The following is a 20879-nucleotide window of genomic DNA, read 5'->3' as shown; positions in this document are numbered from 1 at the left end:
GGGACAGTGTTGGTGCAGGCTGCACACTGGGAAACTGGCTTGAGAAATTGCAGGCAAAATTCTGAGACTGAATCTCCTGAAGCCTGATCTGTAGCTTGGAAATAGCCTCAGAGAGGTCTGTTGGAGCTGGAGGTGCATTTCTGAACAAACAGGAAGATGCATCCCCAGAGCCTGTTCTCCTCAGCCCACTTCTGCCTACAAGTTCCCTTCCCTGGCATTTTCCCAACAGCTTAGTGCACAGTTCCTCACAGCTGCCATCAGCCTTTAGGCTGAGTGCAGAGCACAGTGCCAATCACCTCTGCAGTTTGCTTTGTACACACCTGAGCCAGCTCTTCCTGAACTTGCACACCAGCTCCTGGTCCTGAGCTCAGTTCCAGCCACTGCTGCAGAATCTCTGCCTGCTGCTGACAGGACCTGATAAAATGGATTAGAAGGATTCTTACTCCAATTAAGAGCTCAACAGTCTAAGCCAACTTAGACTTGCAATTGATACTTGCAATAACACCCAATTTTTTGTCTCAAACCTGTGAATGGTTAAAATCTTTTTTAAAAGTGGAAAGAAAAAAGGATGCTGGAAAATAGAGAAATCTGAAAACTATTTTCTCCATCTCCTACTTCTAGTCACTGACTTCTTCCTTTCCTGAAGGAAAATCCCTTCCAAGCTTCATTTTCTTTTAAGCAATTTTGTAAATGTTTTCTTCTTCTAGTTGAGCAGTTATCAAATACCAGCCATATTTATTCTTTAATTGACAGTTGGAAAAGCTCAGTCTTCATTCCTCTTGATAAAAGATCTAAAAGCTGAATTTCAGCTGCTCTGCCCAATTAATTTATCCTGCCTTCAGATTACACTGTGATCCCTCTGACATGCCTCTCCAAGAGCTGCCAAAGGTATAAACCCCTTGCTGACTACAGAAGTTATGCACATACTCCCTTTCACCGGGAGGGAACTCAAAAGGATAAAGTTAAAACCTCTAGAACTTTTTGTCTGTTCTGTTCCTAGTTCTACTGTGAGCAGACTGACTATTTTCAGGGTAGATGCATACAAAGAGTGCAGCATTGAGTTGACAACACAAAGAAGGGCTGGCTAAAGGGCCTTTGAACATACATGAGCTCCAGCTTCCTGCTGTAGTAGTACTGCATCTGCTGCTGGATGTGTCGGAGTTCAACCTCCACCTTTCTCTGCAACTCCATTTCTTCTCTGGAACTGTGCTCCCTCTCCTCCCCTTCAGCTGAATGGCAGACACAAAGCACAAGCAATGGAAGTAGAACAGACATCCACTGTTTCTTCTTATCAAAGAAAGAGCGAACATTTTTAATAGGCAGGAAAAAATGGAACCCTCCTGAGTCCTTCTCACACGGTTTGTGACCCTGTGACACGCACCTGTTCACCCAAAAGGTCAGGTACAGAGAGAGCAGTACAAGCTCTGAAGGCTCAGTTTGAATACACACCAAATAAGAAGTGGTCTATTCAGGATTTAGTGTTTTATATCTAGTCTAGAAGTAGTTAAAGGTAGTTAAAGTCTAGTCCTGCAGAACAGAAATGTCATGCCCTCGTGTCATTAAAAACACCCCAGTGAGGGGTCTCAGACACCACCTGCCCCCTTCACACCCACTGTCACACAGGGAGCTCTCAGAGAGCCTTACTGGGTGAACTCTTCCCTCCTGAAGCAAATTCTGCCCCAGCACTGAGCACATTCTTGCTGAAAGAAACCAACCCTAAGCAGTTCCCACCCTTCAATCCCTAGAACAGCAGGTTCAGCAGAATCCACACAACTGTATTACCATCCCAAAAAGGAACACCGATACCCATTTCCTCTTGATGCTGTCATACAAGACTGCCTTGTCTCCTGTCCATTTTGGGGAGGTGACTTGCAGTCTTGCATGTGTTAGAGGAGGCTGCAGAGCTGCTACTGTTCAGATCTGAGGACCTACCTGCAGTTTGGTGGCTCCACTGTCCCCCCAAGTCTTCAGGTGACAGCAGATGTGGCTGCAAATTTGGTCGCAACTTCTTCTCCGCAGAGTTCTGTTGGGAGCCTTGGGAATGGGCTCCTTGGTGATGACTCACAGGCTGACCTCCTCTCTGCAAGGTCAGAAGGATACTGGGTTTTTCCTCAAAGGGTTTTCTTGCCTAAGCCCTACAAGGAGGATGCACCTGACCTACTCCCACTCAGACAACCCCTGTAGTCACTCAGCCCCTCTCATATAGTGCCACAAAAGAAGCAGAGCTTAAAAAATGGGATCTTCCATTTCCAGCATGGAGACATTACATCAATATTAACCCCCCCCTTCTGTGTGGAACAAGGGAGTTTAAAATGCAAGCACTGACTTGCAGGTAAAGTGAATTCCAAGTTTTTGAGCCTCTCAGACACAGCCTCTGCTCCTAAAGTGAGTTATTCTTAAATCCCTGTAAATCTGGATGGGCAACTGTAACTGCTCTGAGTTCTGAAGGGGCAGATCCCTCAAGTCAGTTGCCAGGAAAAGATCTGGGTAGGAAGACCACTGGATAAAAATGCCTGAATTACAGGCATTTGAATTACACATGTGGATTGCTTCAGTCTGGGGGTACACAGCTCTTGGGCATTCAGAGGCAGTGCATTTGGTCAGCATTAAACACGACAGCTAGAACAAGAACAGCTCAACATCCAGCTGGGCAGTTCAGAAGAGCCACAGAAAAACAGCAACAAGCAACAGGCTGCTGACAGCAGCCCAGTGCACACACCGATTGCTCCTTCAGCAGTGCACTCACCTGCTCTGATCCAGCTGTCATTTGGGGCATGAAGGAGGCAGGAGAGCAGAGCTCTGGGCCCTGCCCAGCACGGGGCACACCTGGAACCCACAGTGGGAGAGAGGGGAGAGCAGCACGTGGGAGAGCGGGACGGGAATGAGCAGCACTGCCCTTCTGAGACAGACATTTACAGGTGCTGCCCTCCAGGTGAGGTGTCTGCAGTAAGGTCCCAGTCTGGACAGAACATTTAATCACAGGTGTTTGCTGAAAGGGCACCTCTGACCTGTAAAAGAAGAAGGATGAGGTCACTACACAGTGCAACCTGTTGGTCTTGTCCTTTGCAGTCAGCCGAAATAAAGGGAGAATCTTGCAATCCCCTTGCATAGGACTCCCCAGTCAGCTGCCTCCCTCTGCCCACTGTAAGTCACCCTCTTTCCTTCTCAGAATAGATTTTCTACCTAGCAAAAGGAGGTCCCAGCAGTTCCTTGCTTTCTAGAGATTCCAGAAGGAAGTTAGGCCTCCATGGTGGTAACCTGGCTTGTTGAATAGCATTTCTGAAAAGAAAAACAAAATAATGCCCCAGATTCGGGATTATTTTAAATTGGCATAAACTGCCCTTGCAGCTAAAGAAACAGCTCTGTTTCATCATTCACCCCTGCTCTGCAACATTCCCCTTGCATGCCATAACAATTCCTACAGACTAAATTTCCACCTGTATTGATGTGACCATTGGTTCACCATGTGAATGGCTGTGCCCACACAGGGAGTGGTGGAAGGGACACAGCTGAACAGGGCAGAAACACTTCTGGCAGCACAGACAAGCTTGAAGCAACGTGAAGTTACCATCTTGTTTCCCTGTAGGGTTCCTGTCCTGGACTGAGAAGCTTCATGGAACATTATTCCTTGCAACTGCTCCATGATCAGTAGGAATTTTTTTAAGGAATAGCTTCCCCAGGGAAAAGAAAGGGGCAAGATGAAAGTTCAGCTTCTATATAGCCAGGATCTTGATGTTTATCACTTCATCAGAGCCTATGCATGTCTTCAGTGAAGAAACCAAGAGCTTCAGTGACAGCTCTAGGTCACTTGGGCAAGATAAGCTCTGCTGATGGCCAAAGTCCCACACCAATCTTTCAATTGTTCCTCTGTGTAACTGTTCCTATGACAAATGACCAACACTCCACGAATCCAGTTGTGTCTTGAGAAACACACAGTGAAGCTCTGCAGCTGAGCTGCTTCTACCTGTTGCTGATATGCAAATATAAATTCAAAAATTCCTCCACTGTGTGTGGGCTGATGCTTGCATTTCACAGCAGCTCTTTGTAATTGCACCAGCAGGCTCAGAGAAAGAGTTAAGGAGAGTGCATGAAACTAAGTCATCAGTGTGAAAACTTGGAAACAAAAATGAGACACACTTAGATGGACTACATATAGGCAAAGCTACACGTATGCCAGAGAAATGGGGGAGGAACTAGAAGTTTACACTCACAGATCACTGCCAACTGAGCCCCCATCAGCAGGGTGCAGTGGTAGATGTCTGCATTTTGAAGGCCATGGCTCTTCCTCTGCTGCATGCCCTCTTGTCTCAGGGCTAACATCAGGCCTCCTAAGTGTCACCTGCTTCTTCAGAGGTGGCAGAAAAGAAAAAGGTTTATTTAATTTCTTGGAGAGTCTTCTGTTTCCACAGCATGGAACAGCGGTACACGGAGTGGGGAGTGTTGTGGGCTGCCTGCCAACACAAAGAACAGCAGAGATGTGATGGCTGAGAGCAGGAACAACACCACATCCCCCAGGGAGAAGGACACTGCAGAAGGAACTGAGATTTCTGATGACCTCACAGCCAGAGCAGCTAAATTAAGAGGTTACTGTGGTAACATTGGGGCAAGAAGGACCAGGTAGTTCTGCAGCAAGGCAAGCTGCACACTGTAGTAAATGGAACAACTGGTGTCTTGGGAATCTGGAATAGAGCTGGGAAGGCTGCCCAGAAGCAGGAAGAGAGCAATCAATACAGGCATCCCTATCTTCCTTTCCACACACAGGGCTGGGCTCATACTCAAAGGCAGAAGTGACATAAGCCCACATTTGAAGGTTCAAGCAGAGCTAAAGCTAAGGCAGATCAGATGCAGCCTCTAATGCTTCATTCTGGCACAGAATTTAGAACCAGACCCTCATCACATGCAAAGGTTTTATCCAGGAATATTGTCTAGGGCAGGAATCAGCTGGTTTTGAAATTGTTCCATTAAGAAGGTTCCCAGTTAGCACCAGGAGTGTGAAGTGCTCCAGTCTCAGCTGAATGAAATGCTCTGAACCACAGGCAAAGGTGTGTGTGGGATCCAAACAACAACTGGGATGAGGGGCTCCAAGATACACAAACACATCCCCACACAGAGCAGGGACCAGAGCAGCCCAGCTCGGATGTATCTGAGCAAACACTTCTCTCTCTCACCTGCAGCAGATGCTGGGCATGGAGCTGATCCTGCAGCTGTTTCAAGCCACCGGTGTTTCTCAAGGCCCAGGTTTCCCCTTCTCTCAGAGAAGCCGTGTGGTGAACTCCTGTGCCTTTTTCAATGCCAACTTTCTTCTCCTTTTGCTCCTTGGCAAATGTGAGCCAAGCATCAAATACCTGCAACAGGAACGAGAGAGAGCTGGGAGTGTTACCCAGACAGATTCCAGGCCAGGGACTCCCTCTGCAGACAGGAACACTCTCTGTTCCACAGGATAGGAATAGACAGAGCTACTGCAACAGGACACTGCCACAAGGACAAAGGGATTTAAGTCAGCTGAGGCTGGATGGGGTAGAACACATATTCATTTTTTAATGGGCTAAGACAACTTAAGGACAGTTTTCCAGCATCCCAAAAATAACGTACAGCACCCCAAAGACGACAGGAAGCAGATACTCAGTGTGCACTGTGCTGACTGCAGTCAGACCTGTCCCTGATCTGCACATCTGTAAACCTCTGCCCCACAAACCCCTCACCTTCCTCTGCACCGACAGGGACCAGTGCCACAGCGCCTGCACCGTCTGCTGCTTCTGCCATTGTTGCTGCAACAGCTGTCAGGGAAAAAAAATGCACAGCAACCAGGTTAGGAGTTCACACACCCCACACCAGCCAAAGCATCAACCAAAGAGGAAATGCTGGTAGAGCCAGAGCAGAAAAACCTACTCAGTTCACCCAGTCTATGGCAAGGTGTGTCTCATGCTAGTAAAACCAGAAACTCCTGAAAATGTTTAAACTTTTTTTGGTCCTTGTGTAAACAGAACATGACAGAGAAGAATGGATAAGGATTAGCAAGGAGCGAGGGATCTCCCCAGGGGAAATTTCCTTACCTGGGCCTTCCAGCAAGAGAAGGCAGCGGAGCAAAGCCTGCGAGTCATTAGGTGATCTCCCAGTCTCTGCAGCAGCTGCAAGGCAACCAAAACACTGAGTCACTTGCAGGCAGACCTCATTTATCTGAGTCAAATGCTGCTAGAGCAGAACAGCTACCAAACAGCCTTTATCAGCCTCCCTTTGTTCTGCTGAGGTCACCCTCAACACCCACGTGCCCTACAGTGTAACCCCATCTGCAGGTATCTGGGTCCAGCCAGGATTTCATTCACAGTAAATGTCCCACCCATGGCAAGCTCAGCTTGTCATCTCTTGTTAAGTCTGTTACTTCTATCAGTTTCTTCAGGCAAGACACAGGCAGGTTCCTTCCTCCTCAGCACATAAGGCTGTCACGCTGCTCCTCAGCCAAGACTGTCATTCCCCTCTCCAGGACACACGGCTGCTCCTGCACACGTGGCACTTCCCATAGGCTGGGGAGGCTGCTGATCCCTCTCACCGTTTTCTCAAGGCACTGCTGATGATAATTTTTCCATTTCCTCAGGTACTTGTGGAGCAGGTGCTGCTGGTGGTGCTGTACTGCCCTGAGGTGCTGAGCCCTCAGCATCAGACACTCCCTCGTTAACTCCCTCCAGTGAAGAAACAGGGTCTGCAAGCGCACTGTCAGGAGAAGATAAATTAACTCATGTACCAAAAGGAGACTATTCATTTCAGAGTATCGAGTGATCAGCTGCTCTTGCAGACTGTTTCAGCAACACTGAACATAAACAACACTCAGCACTGACAGAATTTACTATAAGGAATAAAAGTGAGCTGTGACTTGCAAGTCCTCCCTGCTGCCACTTACATTCTTTATCAACTTTAGGAAAACATTTGCCCTCTGTGCTTCAGAGTCCTCATGTCAAGAATGCGGCTGGTACCATGAAAATGCTTGCAGAGTTTGAGGGCCTTGAAGCAGTAATATTGAACTGCCCTCAAAACAGATGTCTGAGCTTCTCAAAATTAGTAATGGAAAATGCTTTGAGGAAGGAAGTGTTACCATCCCTTATACAGACAAGAAACCAACAGAGAAGCAAAAGCCACACCAGCTGCCTTCAGCAGATCACTGGAGTGCCGAGTCATTCTCCATTCTCTGGGGATGTCATTTGTAAGCTAACAGACCATCCAGTCACTTCATCTGCACACATGACACAACAGACCATACAAAGAAAACAAGGCGTTTTGAGAGATCAATATCTCCATCAGCTCACCTACATCCAGATGTTTTCTGGCCTCCATCACAGCTGTCACCTTCTCCTGGCGGTGACGCGCTCGCAGCCAGGCCGTGTGTCTCCAGTGCAGCAACACCTAAACACACCATGCAAACAGGGCATGGCACACAGACTGGCACTGCAACGGAAGGGGAGGCAAAATACTCCCCATTGCTGCCAACACAACCATTTCCATCTCATTTTTCACATAAGGCTCAGCAAGACAGTGAAAATTTCCCACAAATTAAACACAGCAGAATTTCAGAGGGTCCCCCTGGCATTTTTCAAGGCATTCTTCTTTTCCATCCACCCACCCTCCTGCTCCACCTCACCAGTATTACTATGCTACATCATACTGGTTTTCCCTTCCTGCTAAGAAATGAGGAGAAAGAAAGGAAGAGGAAAAATTGTGGGCTCGCTCAGACAAGTTTCAGAGACACCTCTAAAAACAAGATGAGGCTCTCAGTTTTTAGACCTTTCTCAGTAGTGACTCTCAGATCAAGTTTTTGGTTGTTCTAATTGCAGTACCTGACCCCTGCCCTGAACCAGCCCCTGTACTGACCCCTTGGCAGCTGCTGTGCACACCCTACCTTTGACAGGACTGCCCTCCTGCAGTGCTCATCTGCCCGAGCTGTTGCCTTGGCTTCCTGTATGAGAGCAAGGGCATTTTCTCTCCACGTACACAGAAGCTGCCTGAAGGCAAAAATACACCAAAAAATGTAAACCCAAACATTAAGAATGATTCTCACTTGTTTATTTGGCACCTTCCTACTCACAAGGGAACCAAAACCAGCTGCCTCTATAAACTCAGTCATGCAAATCACCTTGTGCCTGTTCAGGTCTCTGCTGAAGAGAAGGCAGTGCAAAACAGAACACTCTGAAATCCAGAGCTCAGCCAGTCAGGCTCTGCAAGCAACTCAAGTTGTACAGCATTAAAACAAATAAGGTAATTTAAAGTAACTGCAACCAATGCAGTGTGACAATCTCTTTAATCACTCTCCTCACCAATGGCAGACAGCCTCTACATCTTCTACTAATGCATGGCAGAGTCAACCCCCAGCACCGAACACTGGAAAAGTTACACAGGCGGCAGTGAAAGAAAGTGGTGAATTTGCCTGCAGTGCAGTCCCTTCCCCCAGGCTGCCCAAGGAAAGGCTCACCCCAGCAGCAGTCTGGTGTGCTCCTCCTCCTTTGCAGCCACTCGGTACAGAACACATTGGACGTTTTGTTGGTAACTCTGGAAAAAAAAAAAAAAAGCATTGAAAGGTAAATTTCCCTCAACTGTTAACACCTCTGAGGAGAGGAGACATCTAGAATCTCTAAGTAGCAGCTCAGGAGAGTAACAGTGGGGAAAAAAATTACTTAGAGCCACTGAAATCAGATGCCGCTTTTCTGTGACAAGCAGTCAACACAGCCTAGTTACTGCTCCCTGTGACACACCCTTCACCAGAGCCACGAGATGACACGGGCTGTGCTCCACAAAGCAGTGCTAGAGCCTACACAGCCCTACCTACAACAGCCTGCATTCTACCTTCCCCACCTGGTGCCTGGAGTGAAGCAGTGGGGCAGCTCTTCAGCTCTCACTGCAACACTTAAGCACAGCCAGACAACAGAAAGGGACATTCCCTCCTACCTTCCAGGCTGCCAAGGTCTTGCCCAGCAATGTCTGTCGATAGTGCAGATCTGCTCGCACCAACTTCCTCCACTTCTCACGCTGATGTCCCACATACTGCAAGGAGGGAGGGGAAAAAGGTCCAGTTGAGGTGGGTTTTTTTCCTGCCCTTTGCAGGAATCCTCTTGAAGACTGACTCAGGTCACTCAAGTTAACAGGTCTGCACCAACATGCAAGTGCCAGCTGTAACATTTCTCACAGATTCTCACAACACGCTGCAGGGCACACCTGGTACATCTCATCATGGTAAGGGAAAGGCCCAGCATAAAAGTACCATAAAAGTACCATAAAGTACTATAAAAGTGACAGGGTCTGCTACAACCTGCACAGAGCTACAAGTCACACACAAAGGCCTGGCTGCAAACTTCCAACCTGAAGTTTTGAGAAGGACACACAGAGTACTGGGTAGGGACAATTTCATCACCTGACTCTGGTTACATTCTCAGGTGCATCTAAACTATAATCCCATCCTCACCATATCTAGACACATGAACAAGAAGTCAAAGAGCTCCCTCCCCTCCCTCTGCTGTTCCGCCCACACTGAACTAGTTTTACCCACCTGGGAAAGGAGGACAGTTTAGGACTGACCAGTGTTTAAAATAAACAATTTAATTTCTAGCCATAGGGGTACAAGCAATCTGACCATAATAAAGGATTCTTCCCCATCTCTTAACTCTCTCACCTCCCTCCACTTGTTCCAAGTCTTCTGCAGACACTTTGAACAGTGAAATCTTAAGGCTTGCATCTCCTTGAACCTCCTATAAGAAAAATAATTATTTCTCCTACAGTGCAATCCATGTTACTGAACCCTTCTAGCACAGACCCGAGTCCACATTTGTTACTTTCAGTAAGTCATTTACTGAAACACAAACTAGTAGGCTCCAAAGCACAAATGAGGAGTCAGCACCATTGTGAATTAAATGCTGTTTGTCCTTAGTAAGCCACCACAGGGCCAATCCAAACCACTCTCCCTTTTAAAAAAAAACTCTTCTTACTCTGTTTTTCTCTCCTGAGTACTTTGCTTCCAGAGGCAGAAGGCCTTCAGCTTCAGGAGGTTCCTGTAGTGATCCCTGGCACGAGCCAAGGCCTCCTGCTCCTCCAAACGGGCCGCTGTTCTTCTGCGCCAGGAGCACCAGAAACAGCGCAGCAGCTGCCTTTCAAAATGACACCCAGCCTAAGGGGAAGGAAGGTGGCAATGAACACCTGACACAGGGCACCTACAAACAGAGAAAATCCTTAAAGATGACATGCACAGAACTGCCCAGTGCTGTTTTCCTCTCCTCAGGTTGAACAGCAAAGAACACACCAAAGGCCCTTTGCTGTGAGGTTATTTAACGTGTTCTACAGGTCCCCATGTGCATGTGGAGGGAGGAACTGTCACCAGAAACCAGCAGAGCAAAGAGGGGTAAATTACAAACTGGTAAGTAGCATGTGAAAGGCTCCAAGAACCGATAAGCCCCAGAAACCAGTCCTGTGGAATTCACAAGAGCTGATAATCTCCACCACCAAGAGTCAGCCATATCTGCCCAAGGACACCCACACTACCAAAAACTTGGAGTTGTGTAACAGACCACAAAAAAAGAGGCAGTGGCTTTACATATAAAGACTCCAGGATTACATATATATATACATATACACATCTTAGGAAATGAAAGACTCCTTAAGCAACTTTATGGACACCTACCTAGAAGCAACTAATTTGTCAGTACAACCCCAGACTTCCTAAATAGGCTGGGGTTGGTCCTTTAATTACTATTATTGTTCAGTGAAGTAACTATGAAAATGACAGTGTGAGAGTTTCCCCTGACTTGATCTCCCACCAGGGAACAGGGAATTTACAACACCCAAGTCCATCTCATGCTAACTCATGTTCACAGACAGTGAGTAAGAAATCATCCCCTCTATTTCCTAAGCAAGGGCAGGTAAGAGAGTTACATTTACCCTCTCCTCCTCCCTTCGATCCTCCTGCAGCTTGCAGGCCTTCAGCAGCCACGTGTCAAACACCCATCTCATCAACGCCCTCCTGCAGGCAAAAAGGGACAATGTCAGCACAGGAGAGAATTCCTTCAGAAAACACACTGACTGCATGGAAGTCAAACAGCCAACCCATCTACAGCTTAAGCAGTTACTTGATTTTTCAAATCATGCAAACTTCTTTAGAAATGAGGCAGCAGATAGATCGTTACTCTGATATAGTCCAGCTCTTAAATCCAAGCAAGCCTCAGAGCCTCACAATCCACAGAGAAGCAGGAGATGTAAATTGTTCAGTACTCGTAGAAAATATCAGAGCAATTGGCATCAAGATGCTCATGTTCCTAAAGTATCACCAGACTTCAAAAGAGAACCAAAGGCCCACAAACTCCACATTTGTACAAGTTTATATTAATGTTTCTCTGGGTACCTATAACGGACACGAGCCACTAATGTTAAGGTCTGCTGCTGCTGCTCCTCCTTCTCTTCCAAACGGCACTTCCAACGGTTCCAGAACTTCTGTAGCACCTGAAATAAAACAAGACAGACACAAGAAAGCCCCCATAGATATCAAGGGAGGAGAAGAATGCAGAGAAATACATTATCAAAGTTCTACTGAAACTGCCTCCTGCACTGCTTCACATCCCAAACCTGCTCAATAACCTGCTGTGAATTTTTCTGGTAAAGGAAAAAAATCACCATAAACGTAAGGAAATAGAAAATTGCATTAATGTATCTAAGAGTGGCAGCTGACTTACACAGGAGATTTTCTGTGGTTATCAGTATTTAGGAACAAAGCCACTGCTGTAATGAAAAAGTACTTTGTAGGTGAAAGTGGAAGTTGAGGGGACAGCTCAAGAAAAACTAACACAAGAACAAGAGTCACACTCACTGTAACTTGGTGCTGACGGTGCGCCAGGTTTTTTCTCATTCTCTGAAGACGAGTGTTCACCACATTCTGCCAAAGCCCCTTAAAGCCAAGTTTCTGTAACAGCCAGAAACAGACACAGCTTTATGCAATCCAAATCAGGGAAGTTTAGAGCTGGTTGCTCCTTACAGACAATGTGTTTGATGCTAGTCCTTGCAATAGCCAGGATTCATGAACTTGTCATCAAAGCAAGGCATCCATTTCCTCTCACAAACTGTCACTTCTCCAGCTTCCCAACTGGAAGAATAATTGTTCTGGAGAGCAGCACAGTTTCCCCATTTGTATTCATTCAACTGGCAGATTCCAGAACAGTTGAAATTTAGAAACCTGATGTCCAATCCAAACTCGCTATGGCATCTCCCACTGAACACCCCCACACCACTGTCAGCATTCCAGGGACAGTCCCCACAGCCCCTTCCACCTGACACATGACAGTGCTCTTACCAACAGGTGATGTCTGTAGTGCTCTTCAGCCCGCTCACGCTGCTGAGACTCTTCCACACACAGCACAACGTCTGTCACTGAGTTAAAGTACCTGTTACACAGAGGCATCCATCCCAACACACACACAACCTTCTTCCCACAGAGGGGCACTACATCTCCATCTAAATTTGCTGCAATATTTGAATTTCTAGCACTGTTATCAGCACAAGTTTTGACTAAAGTCAGGGGTTTTTTTGATTTTGATGGCTTATCACAATGGATTTCTGATTCACTGTTAAGGAATTCCTATACAACCGTAAATTATCTTCTGCAGGCTCTCAGGCGTCAACATGCTAACATCCTGTAATTGCAGCAGGGTAATTAATTGTTAGTATGGCATTACACACATCTTTCCAATGATAACATGTTTGTTGTCTCCCACGCTGCTGCCCAACATTCCTGCTTATTAACTGGATCTTTCCCCCGCGGGAATGCTTTTAACCTGTCCGTGCTAGGGGTAAATACAGATGGGATACAATGCTTCCAGCGTGCAAAGACTCTCCACAAGGCAATCCTTGCTGCTTGTTTTTCCAAGTCCCTTTGGTGAGCACGAATTCTTCTCTTGCACTCCAACAACTGCCGCCAGTCGGAGAAACAGCACCGGAGCGTCCGGCTCCGGTGAAGCTCCTGGGCCAGCTCTGGAAAACAAACCCAAATTACTCCTGCCTTGTTCTGTCCCTGGCTCATTTGTGTCAGGTAAGATCATGGCATCTAAGCCACTGGTTCTGAAGTGACAGGAACTTTAACACTGAAAAATGGTGGCAAGAATTCCCATTAGCACTCAGCTATGGATTATATTCCTCCTATTGATCACAAAGGCAGTTTCAAGGCAGTGACCTACTGCACTGACTTAAGGAGGGGAACTTAAGACACTGTGTCACTTGTTCAACACACACAAGCTTGCTCACATTTCAGCATACTCCCAGCACTAGTTCCTAGTTATCCAAGCTGGATTCTTGTCCACTACCACCAATCCAAAGGCAATTCACACAAAATCTGAACTCACTCCAGTGACTCCAAGGGAAGAAACAAAAGAACTGGTGTAATAACCTTTACCATCCTGTATGAGTTGTGATTTGTCTGATTATCAAGAAAATCCACAGACTGCTCAAAATCCTGAATACGTCCTTCTCACAGGTATCCCAGTTAGAATATAATAGACAAGGTGCAAGTTTCCATCGAGGGAACAGCAAAGCATTTCCTCTTCAATCACATGGAAGGCAGGTGATCTTCCCTGTGGTTCAGTGTACAACCTCAGCCAGCCAGGCCTGTCACAGTGTGCAGCCCAAGCTGCATCTCATCATCTGCTGGGCAGAGACACTGCAGTGTCTCCTGGAACAAAAAACCCCAGCAGTGCGCCCTAAGCAAAGGGGCTGAGCCCTGGTCCATCCTCACTCACCATTCTGACGTTTCTTCACTCTGTGGAGGTTTAAGTATCCCAGCCATGCTCCCAGGCATCTCCTCAGTTCCCAGTGCTGATGGTGAGTCACTGCCCTGGTCTCCTTCTGCTTCTCGTTCTGGCTGTACAAATACAGCTCTCGCCACTGCAACCAAGCCTGACAGAAGAATTGAGGGAGGGCAGTAAGGAGAAAAAAACAAGATTAGGGAACTAGAACAAAGAAGAGAAGAGGAAGAACACACAGACAATAGGAAATTCCATGTAAGTTCTAAAGGTGAAAGCCATGAGCAATGAACTTGCAATCTGAACTTGCCCTGATGCAGCTTCATTCCATTTGCTCATGTCCTGATACGCTGCTCCACCATAAGTACTGCAATTCGTGAAGTAAATTAATACAAGGCCTAATTTTTATTCATCTGCAACATTTTCACATGTGTGCAACTTAAACATTAGAAATGTTCCGCAGTAGCTGAAGCTCCTGGGACTTACTCGAAATTGCAGGCTCTGGGCCCAGTGCTGCAGAGCCACAATATTCATTTGACGTCCAGTGTATTTCTGGTAGTGTTGCCTTCTCCACACTGCCCAGGAAACGCTGCCAAAACAACGGTACAGACACGTTCAAACACAGGGGCCATAATTCTGGGCAACAAATCACCTTCTTCTCACCAGAAAAAGGCACGAAAAACAATCTTTTCATAGACCCACAGAACAGTGTGGGTTGGAAGGGATCTTAAAGATCATCTCATTCCAACCCCCTACCATGGTCAGGGACACCTTCCACTAGACCAGGTTGCTCCAAGCCCTGTCAACCTGGCCTGGAACACTTCCAGGGATGGGGCAGCTGCAGCTTCTCTGGGCAACCTGTGCCAGGGCCTCCCCACCCTCACAGAAAAGAATTTCTTCCTAATATCCAGTCTAGATCTACCCTGTTCAGCTTAAAGCCATTCCCTCCTGTCCTCTCACTGAAAGCCTTTGCAAAAAGTCCCTCTCCAGCCTTCCCAGAGGTTGCTGTTGGGTATTGAAGGCTGCTAGAAGGTCTCTTAAATTCACAGTCTATGGGTGTGCCAGAAGAACTCACACACCAAAAAGAAAAATAAAATAATTTAAAAAAAATCGAAGATGGAACAAAGTCACTGCAGGAAAAGGTAACACAACCCAGGTAAAAGCCATGGCCTCATGGTCAGCACCTCTCTGCCTGTTTCCACCCCATCCTTACCGCAGACAGCTTCTTTCCCTGAATGCCAGTGCCACAGCCTGCATGCCACGTTTTGTCCTTTGAACATCAACATAAACCAGCCAGCACTGCCAGGTCCTGAGCAGCTTTCGCTTCTTTGCTGTGCACAATAACAAAAAAAATGACAGCAGCTTAATTTCACACAGGAACCTGGCACGTTTGAGCTGCTGTCCTCGACTCCTGTCCCCTCAACCTGCAGGGACACCTCGTGGAAAGCCCTGAAATGACAGGGAAGCTCAGCCTGGGCGAGGGTGTCACAGTGCCCAGTGCCAGAATCGCTGACAGCACCATCCGAGCCACCGGTTCAGAGCAGCGTGAACGATCAGACAATGGCACTGCTTTGTCTTCAGCGCTTACAGGGTCTACAATGTACAACAATGCTCACTAATGACCTTAGTGGGTAAGAATTACAGGATTTTCTTTGGTTCATTTTCAAAAAAAAAAAAGAAGTTCATCAGGTTCATCAGTAGCTTTTCAGGAGTTATCCATCTAGTACAAGCAGAGAAATCAACCAGAAACAAGCCAAGTTTATTTAGCAGGCTGGTCATGAAGCTAAAAACAGAAGTGGTGTCACAAATTCCATTTACCACTTTATGCAGTGGCTGCACTTTCTCCTCACAGCAGCCTGGCTGGTCAGAACTGACACTATTGAAGCAAAGTTGTCAGAAGAAAACATCACTGATTCTATGTCCCTTCACACATGGAAAAAAAAAAACCCTCAAACTTTTTTTTTAAGATTTCCTTGTGAATCAAACATTAACCTACCTTAAACCAGGCCACTTTTCTCTATTTATGACTAAGTAACACACAGCTTCTGCTGGAAATACTGGGGCCTCACTCAGTGAGAAAGGAAGGCTAAATGGCTCTCTGACAGTCTGAGGCTACATCCATGTGCAAGGAGACCACGTAACTTATTTTGCAAATCAGCTCAGAACAAAACTATTGGAACCAACACAGACAGCTCCAAGACACATCCATTGCAGAGCAAAGAATCTACACAATAAGACCAGAGGCACTTCAAAAGCTTGGGCTTCTTTTCAATTGTAAGACACAGCCTGGAAGGAACAGTGAATTCAGGTAAAATCAGTGCAGTTAATACCACAGGGAATAGTTATCCAATGTCTGTAGCCACAGCTGATAGAGAATTCCAGTAATACATTCCATCAAAAACATTTTTGAACACACATTAAGTTAAAAAAGTAAATCAAACAGATGATAAAACCAACCATACCACCCCCTCAGAAACAAACACTGCCATCCAGAGCAGATGGAGAGGCCCTTAAGCTTATCCAGTGGCATCCCTAAATTACTCTGTAGCTATACCATAGTGCTCACAGGGAATCCCCCTGCCAGCTCCAGCCATCTGCTCCTGGAAGCACTGCCCTGCCGGGGCCTGGGGAGCACAGGGACACAGATTCTGGGGGAATGTTCCCCTTGGAAACCTCCCCTCAGTATGTCCCCAGATAAAGACAGTAACCCTCACTTCACTTACCATGAGACTCTGCAATACAGTGTTTGTTCCTCTCCCCTTGCTGCTGGCACACAGAGGCTCTCCAGGCCTTGAGTATCCAACTACAGAGGAAATGCCTGGAAAATGAAACCAGTGCCACTGGGTGAAATAGCCACCAATGACCACGAGTAGGATTCTTTCAAGTTCAGTTGCACTCTAAAGATATGTTGAAAAGGGAGTTTTGACTTCATCCCAAGACAACAGCAATAAAAAAGAGAGGGTAAGAAGAATATGACAATGAGGACATTGCTCTTGGCCTGGAGGTAGCATGGCTGTGACTGCTTACTGGTATTAATGACTCCTTCAGAACCCAAGGAAAGTTTCTCACACACCCCCCCTCCCAAAGGGAAGTCATTTCACAAACCTGTAGTGGTTCTCTGCTCTGAGGCTGAGCTGCCTCTCTCTGCAAACTGTCCACCACTCCTTCCACCGGCCAAAAGTCTTTTGAAGAATCTTCTGCTCATAAAAGGATCTAAACAGTTGAAAGATTTGGACATGGGAAACTTCACAAAGGTTTCTAGAGTGACCACAAATCACTTTTAATGAAGATTACAGTACCTCTTCTCCAGCCTTGCCTGGTTAGTCTAACAACATCTAACTGCATTTAAAACCACTACCCTACTGTGACACTTTATTCCAGGACTCTGTGAAAATGACAAGAATCAACCAGTTTACTGACTGTAAACACTTCACATAAAGGCAAGGAATAAGACAGATGTTGTTAACTTGCCAATTGACTTTAGACCCCCGAGTAACTTGCATATTTTATCCCCAGTTCTGTGTTTTACTCAACCAACCAGGATAGTTAATAACAATACATTTATTTTCCTTGTTATTTTATTCTTTGCTATTTTAACACAAAAAATTTTATGTATAGAAACAAATGCAAAACCTACATCAGATTTTATAATGCTTTGATGTTTCCACTGTGCTTTAGAAAGAGCAAATTTAAAATCTTCCCAAAGAGCACCTAAATAGGCTCAGGAACTCCTTCACCCAGTTGCACATCACCTGTGCTAAAAATGAAGCTGTTCATGTACCTGCCCCTTCCAAGGGATGCTGAGCCACACTAAAAATGGACTCACAAGTCATATATGACCTTCAAACCCTTTAACCCCAGCAGAACAGTCTCTGCTTTTATGATTTAATTATCACACTCCTTGCCAAGTAAGAAGCGATGGTACACATTTCAACTGAATTGTGAACAACTAAAAATTCAAATATGGGAAGATCTGCATGCAGGCATTGGGATTCTGCTCACCTAACTAAAAACAATGGTCATAACTTAATATTCCAAAACTTTTCCATGTGGTCAAGTTGACCTGAGCAGCAACCTAAGAACCTAAAAGTCTCATCAACTGGACTCTGAATCCTTTCAAAAAATTTCTCACCTCTCTGTATCTCTGCTGGAGAGAAGGTAAACAGAAGGACCCATGAGAACATACAAGATAACAAACAAAAAGCTCACAAGCCCAACCTCACACTTTAAATCACAACTATCCCACCAGCTCTACGAAATTGGTCATGTCTGCAATAACAGCAGGATTAGGCCCAGAATACCAAGAGGTCCCTCAGTGCACGCATATCAATCCTCTCACAAGTTGCAATTCACAGCCACCTACCCCAAGCCAAGTTGCTAAGTCATTCCAAACACTCAAGCAGAAAAGGGAAAAAAAAAAAAGAAATAAAGAAGAAATGAGCTATATGGTGTTTTTTTTTGGACTTGGTGCATTAACAGAACATTGCAAATAAAAGCTGCGGAGAACTAGGGATTTCTAAATCTAAAAAAGCAATTCATTGTTGCTTATGTTCCTTGCTGGTCTTCATAAAATGTATTTCCACCTCTAAAAAAAAAAAAATCAAATAATCATTGTCCTGAATTTATAGGCAGCCAGAGTAGTGTTAATGCAGTAGATGGGACATCAGTGATGATGAGGTTCACAGGACAACTTCCATTTACCAACTAAGGCATAACCAGAATATATTTGATACAGTGCAATGAGACTGAATCACTAAAGGGCCTGATCTGATTCCAAATGCAGCTCTTCCCACTGGGAACTGCTCCAGTTCCCAAGGGTGTGGTCAAGCAAGAATGAACATGCAAATGAAAGCCAGCCAAGAAAACAGTATCAAAGCGTTGGGTTTCAGCAGCTCACACAACACTAACAACAGAAAGGGATTATCTGCCACAGGTATTTCCAAGTCAGCCAGCCACCAAAATGCACATTAAGAACAGTGCAAACAGCAAAATTAACTGAATTTTCAGATCTCTCTCATCATACCTTGGGGAAATGGTCACATTTAATGCAGGAATCACAATCATACCCCACCATTTATACGCACAAACAGTTCAACTTCATTGACACACCACAGTTCCTGTGAATTCAGTTAGTAAAGTTTTACCATGACTGTTAAAGAAAAAAAGCAAGAGCAAGAAGGGTACTTAAAGGAAACCTTCAAGTGATGTCAAACTACATCCAGATACTTTCTTGGCAAGCAATATTCTCTAAGCCCATTGGTTTACCAGTAAGCCATTTAAAAAAAAGAAAAGAAAAGAAACCCACCCTTGAGTTCTGTAATTTTATCTACCTGGCTTTGGAAGGGAGAACTTGTCCAAATGTCATTTTTGCCCACAGATAGAAGAATTTCTTTGTTAGATGTCTGGAACGTAAGGAAAGGTTAGTTGCCTTTGTACTCCTCCTCTGCAAATTCCCAAGCAGCAGTAAAAATAGGAATTTTTAGTTTCAGTAATAAAACTGAGGGTCTGGCTTGCAGAGATCAATGCATATATGAAATACTTACACCCTGGAATTAATACCTGTAACAGAACAATTCATCAGCCATAAACAGAGGCCCCAGCACCATTGCAAGGCTTTAAAGGGGACATACTTTAGGAAAGCCAGGTAGCCACAATGTTTCCCACTTAGACCCAGTGGTACCACTGAGCAGAGTGCTGGCCAGCTGGGGGCCTTTCTGTGCTTTAGAAGGGGGAACATCACAGTTCCCCTCAAAATCAACCAGCTGAGTCCAGAATACTCGAGCCAGTTCAATGTTCAGCCATGCCTGAAACCAGATCTTCCTTGTTCCCACCTCCCCCACAGCTCCCGCTCAGCTCACTGATGTGTCGCTGGGACACTGTAACCTTCCCTCCTTTTCTTTCCGGTGGATTTAAGAGTTAATTGGCACACGGAGGGCCCCAATAAGCACCAAAGGCTTCACGAGTTAATTAAAGCACAGCTATTCCCTCTTTCAGCAGCTCCAGTTGCTCAACAAATAATAGGCTTTAATCTCTAAAACAATTACATCCCACCTTGGTCAAGATTCTTTCAACAAACAAAAGTAGTAAAAAAAACACTAGAGGAGAGCAAGAGGAAACCATTACACCTGGTAGTGTGTCACAGAATACTGTTAAACAGCCTTTTTTAAACGTTGCATTAGAAAATAAAATAAATGGGAAATCCGACTGTGCCAGTGCTTGTCCTCAAGTTACCACAAGACACCTTCAAAACTGTCTGGCACGGCCAAGAGCAAAACCTTCTGCCTCAGCCTGCACTGGTACTACTAAAACCAGACTTTTCTAGCTCTGTTCAGTGAAAAAATACATTTTGTACTTATCACCTGGTCTGGAATTTCTTTAACCACCTTCTTTGATTCTGGGCACACCCAAGTTGACTCGGATTGTCACGGCCTCCGTCCTGGAATTCCTCTCTGGCAGAGTGGGGAGCAACAAATTGGCCACTTGCATGATGGACTTGATGCCCAGGTGGTTGTTGGATTTCCTGCATCTTCAGGGATTTTGAACTTGAAAGGAAAGGGGAAATATTCTGTGTAAAAATCACACTAACGGCAAAGAAATGGCATTATTTCAATAAACTGATCTATAACAAAGGTATCCAGTCCCACACAGAACAGCTACAAAATGCTAAAACACTTATTGTCTCTTTATCAGGCGTTTTTCACTATCTGGAGTTTTAATGTTAAAGTTTCCCCAACACCAGCAGAAAGACACATTTCACTGCAATCATGTCACAGACAATTCTTTTTCCTCTAAAGTTGAAATGAAAAAGTACTGAACTGCATTTGTGCTTCTCCTCCCATGTGTGTGCACACAAGGTGTCTTTACAGAGAAGATCTGAATGTGGTTTTCTGCCTTTTATTCTCAAACATATCTATTGCTGAGAGATTCTCTTGAGGACTTGCGAACTGAAGTGAGAATTTTCCAGTTTAACATGAAATGTTCTTTCACAAGAAACTTTTTCCTAGTTTCACTCATATCTTAACTAAGTATGTTTCTCCTTAAAAAAAAAAAACTAAAAATTTCTTCCTGTTTTTACATATTCATCATTAAAAAACAAAATTAGACATATTGTTCCATCACAGTTTG

The 20879-nt window shown here is 45.3% G+C and overlaps 1 protein-coding gene across 12 annotated transcripts in view; it reads right to left on the bottom strand.

The window, feature by feature from the left end:
• Nucleotides 1-20879, bottom strand: part of SFI1 (SFI1 centrin binding protein) — a 28182-nt gene that overhangs the window by 3694 nt on the left and 3609 nt on the right. For 2 of the 12 annotated variants that reach the window (XM_050318127.1, XM_050318128.1), the window contains exons 2-29: nucleotides 20114-20296; nucleotides 19085-19156; nucleotides 16860-16967; nucleotides 16478-16572; nucleotides 14968-15085; nucleotides 14241-14343; nucleotides 13752-13908; nucleotides 12829-12990; nucleotides 12314-12384; nucleotides 11834-11926; nucleotides 11372-11469; nucleotides 10912-10993; nucleotides 9966-10144; nucleotides 9653-9728; nucleotides 8932-9027; nucleotides 8459-8535; nucleotides 7889-7991; nucleotides 7299-7395; nucleotides 6548-6708; nucleotides 6054-6128; nucleotides 5703-5777; nucleotides 5169-5345; nucleotides 4212-4345; nucleotides 3184-3279; nucleotides 2747-3008; nucleotides 1933-2080; nucleotides 1106-1229; nucleotides 321-414 (exon numbers count right to left, since the gene is read on the bottom strand). In XM_050318127.1, the coding sequence (XP_050174084.1) occupies nucleotides 321-414; nucleotides 1106-1229; nucleotides 1933-2080; nucleotides 2747-3008; nucleotides 3184-3279; nucleotides 4212-4345; nucleotides 5169-5345; nucleotides 5703-5777; nucleotides 6054-6128; nucleotides 6548-6708; nucleotides 7299-7395; nucleotides 7889-7991; nucleotides 8459-8535; nucleotides 8932-9027; nucleotides 9653-9728; nucleotides 9966-10144; nucleotides 10912-10993; nucleotides 11372-11469; nucleotides 11834-11926; nucleotides 12314-12384; nucleotides 12829-12990; nucleotides 13752-13908; nucleotides 14241-14343; nucleotides 14968-15085; nucleotides 16478-16572; nucleotides 16860-16967; nucleotides 19085-19156; nucleotides 20114-20280 (3300 nt within the window). In that variant the 5' untranslated portion in view covers nucleotides 20281-20296. Of the gene's footprint in view, nucleotides 1-320; nucleotides 415-1105; nucleotides 1230-1932; nucleotides 2081-2746; nucleotides 3009-3183; nucleotides 3280-4211; nucleotides 4346-5168; nucleotides 5346-5702; nucleotides 5778-6053; nucleotides 6129-6547; nucleotides 6709-7298; nucleotides 7396-7888; nucleotides 7992-8458; nucleotides 8536-8931; nucleotides 9028-9652; nucleotides 9729-9965; nucleotides 10145-10911; nucleotides 10994-11371; nucleotides 11470-11833; nucleotides 11927-12313; nucleotides 12385-12828; nucleotides 12991-13751; nucleotides 13909-14240; nucleotides 14344-14967; nucleotides 15086-16477; nucleotides 16573-16859; nucleotides 16968-18117; nucleotides 18149-18777; nucleotides 20297-20879 lie in introns of those variants that run through there. The other 10 variants (XR_007629253.1, XM_050318136.1, XM_050318134.1 and 7 more) reach the window with 9 other exon arrangements.

The sequence above is a fragment of the Myiozetetes cayanensis genome, unplaced genomic scaffold, assembly GCF_022539395.1.
Source record: "Myiozetetes cayanensis isolate MyiCay16 unplaced genomic scaffold, myiCay2020 scf21, whole genome shotgun sequence".
NCBI lineage: Eukaryota > Metazoa > Chordata > Aves > Passeriformes > Tyrannidae > Myiozetetes > Myiozetetes cayanensis.
The sequence above is the reverse complement of the archived record's forward strand: the minus strand, read 5'-3'. Positions and strand labels throughout refer to the sequence as shown.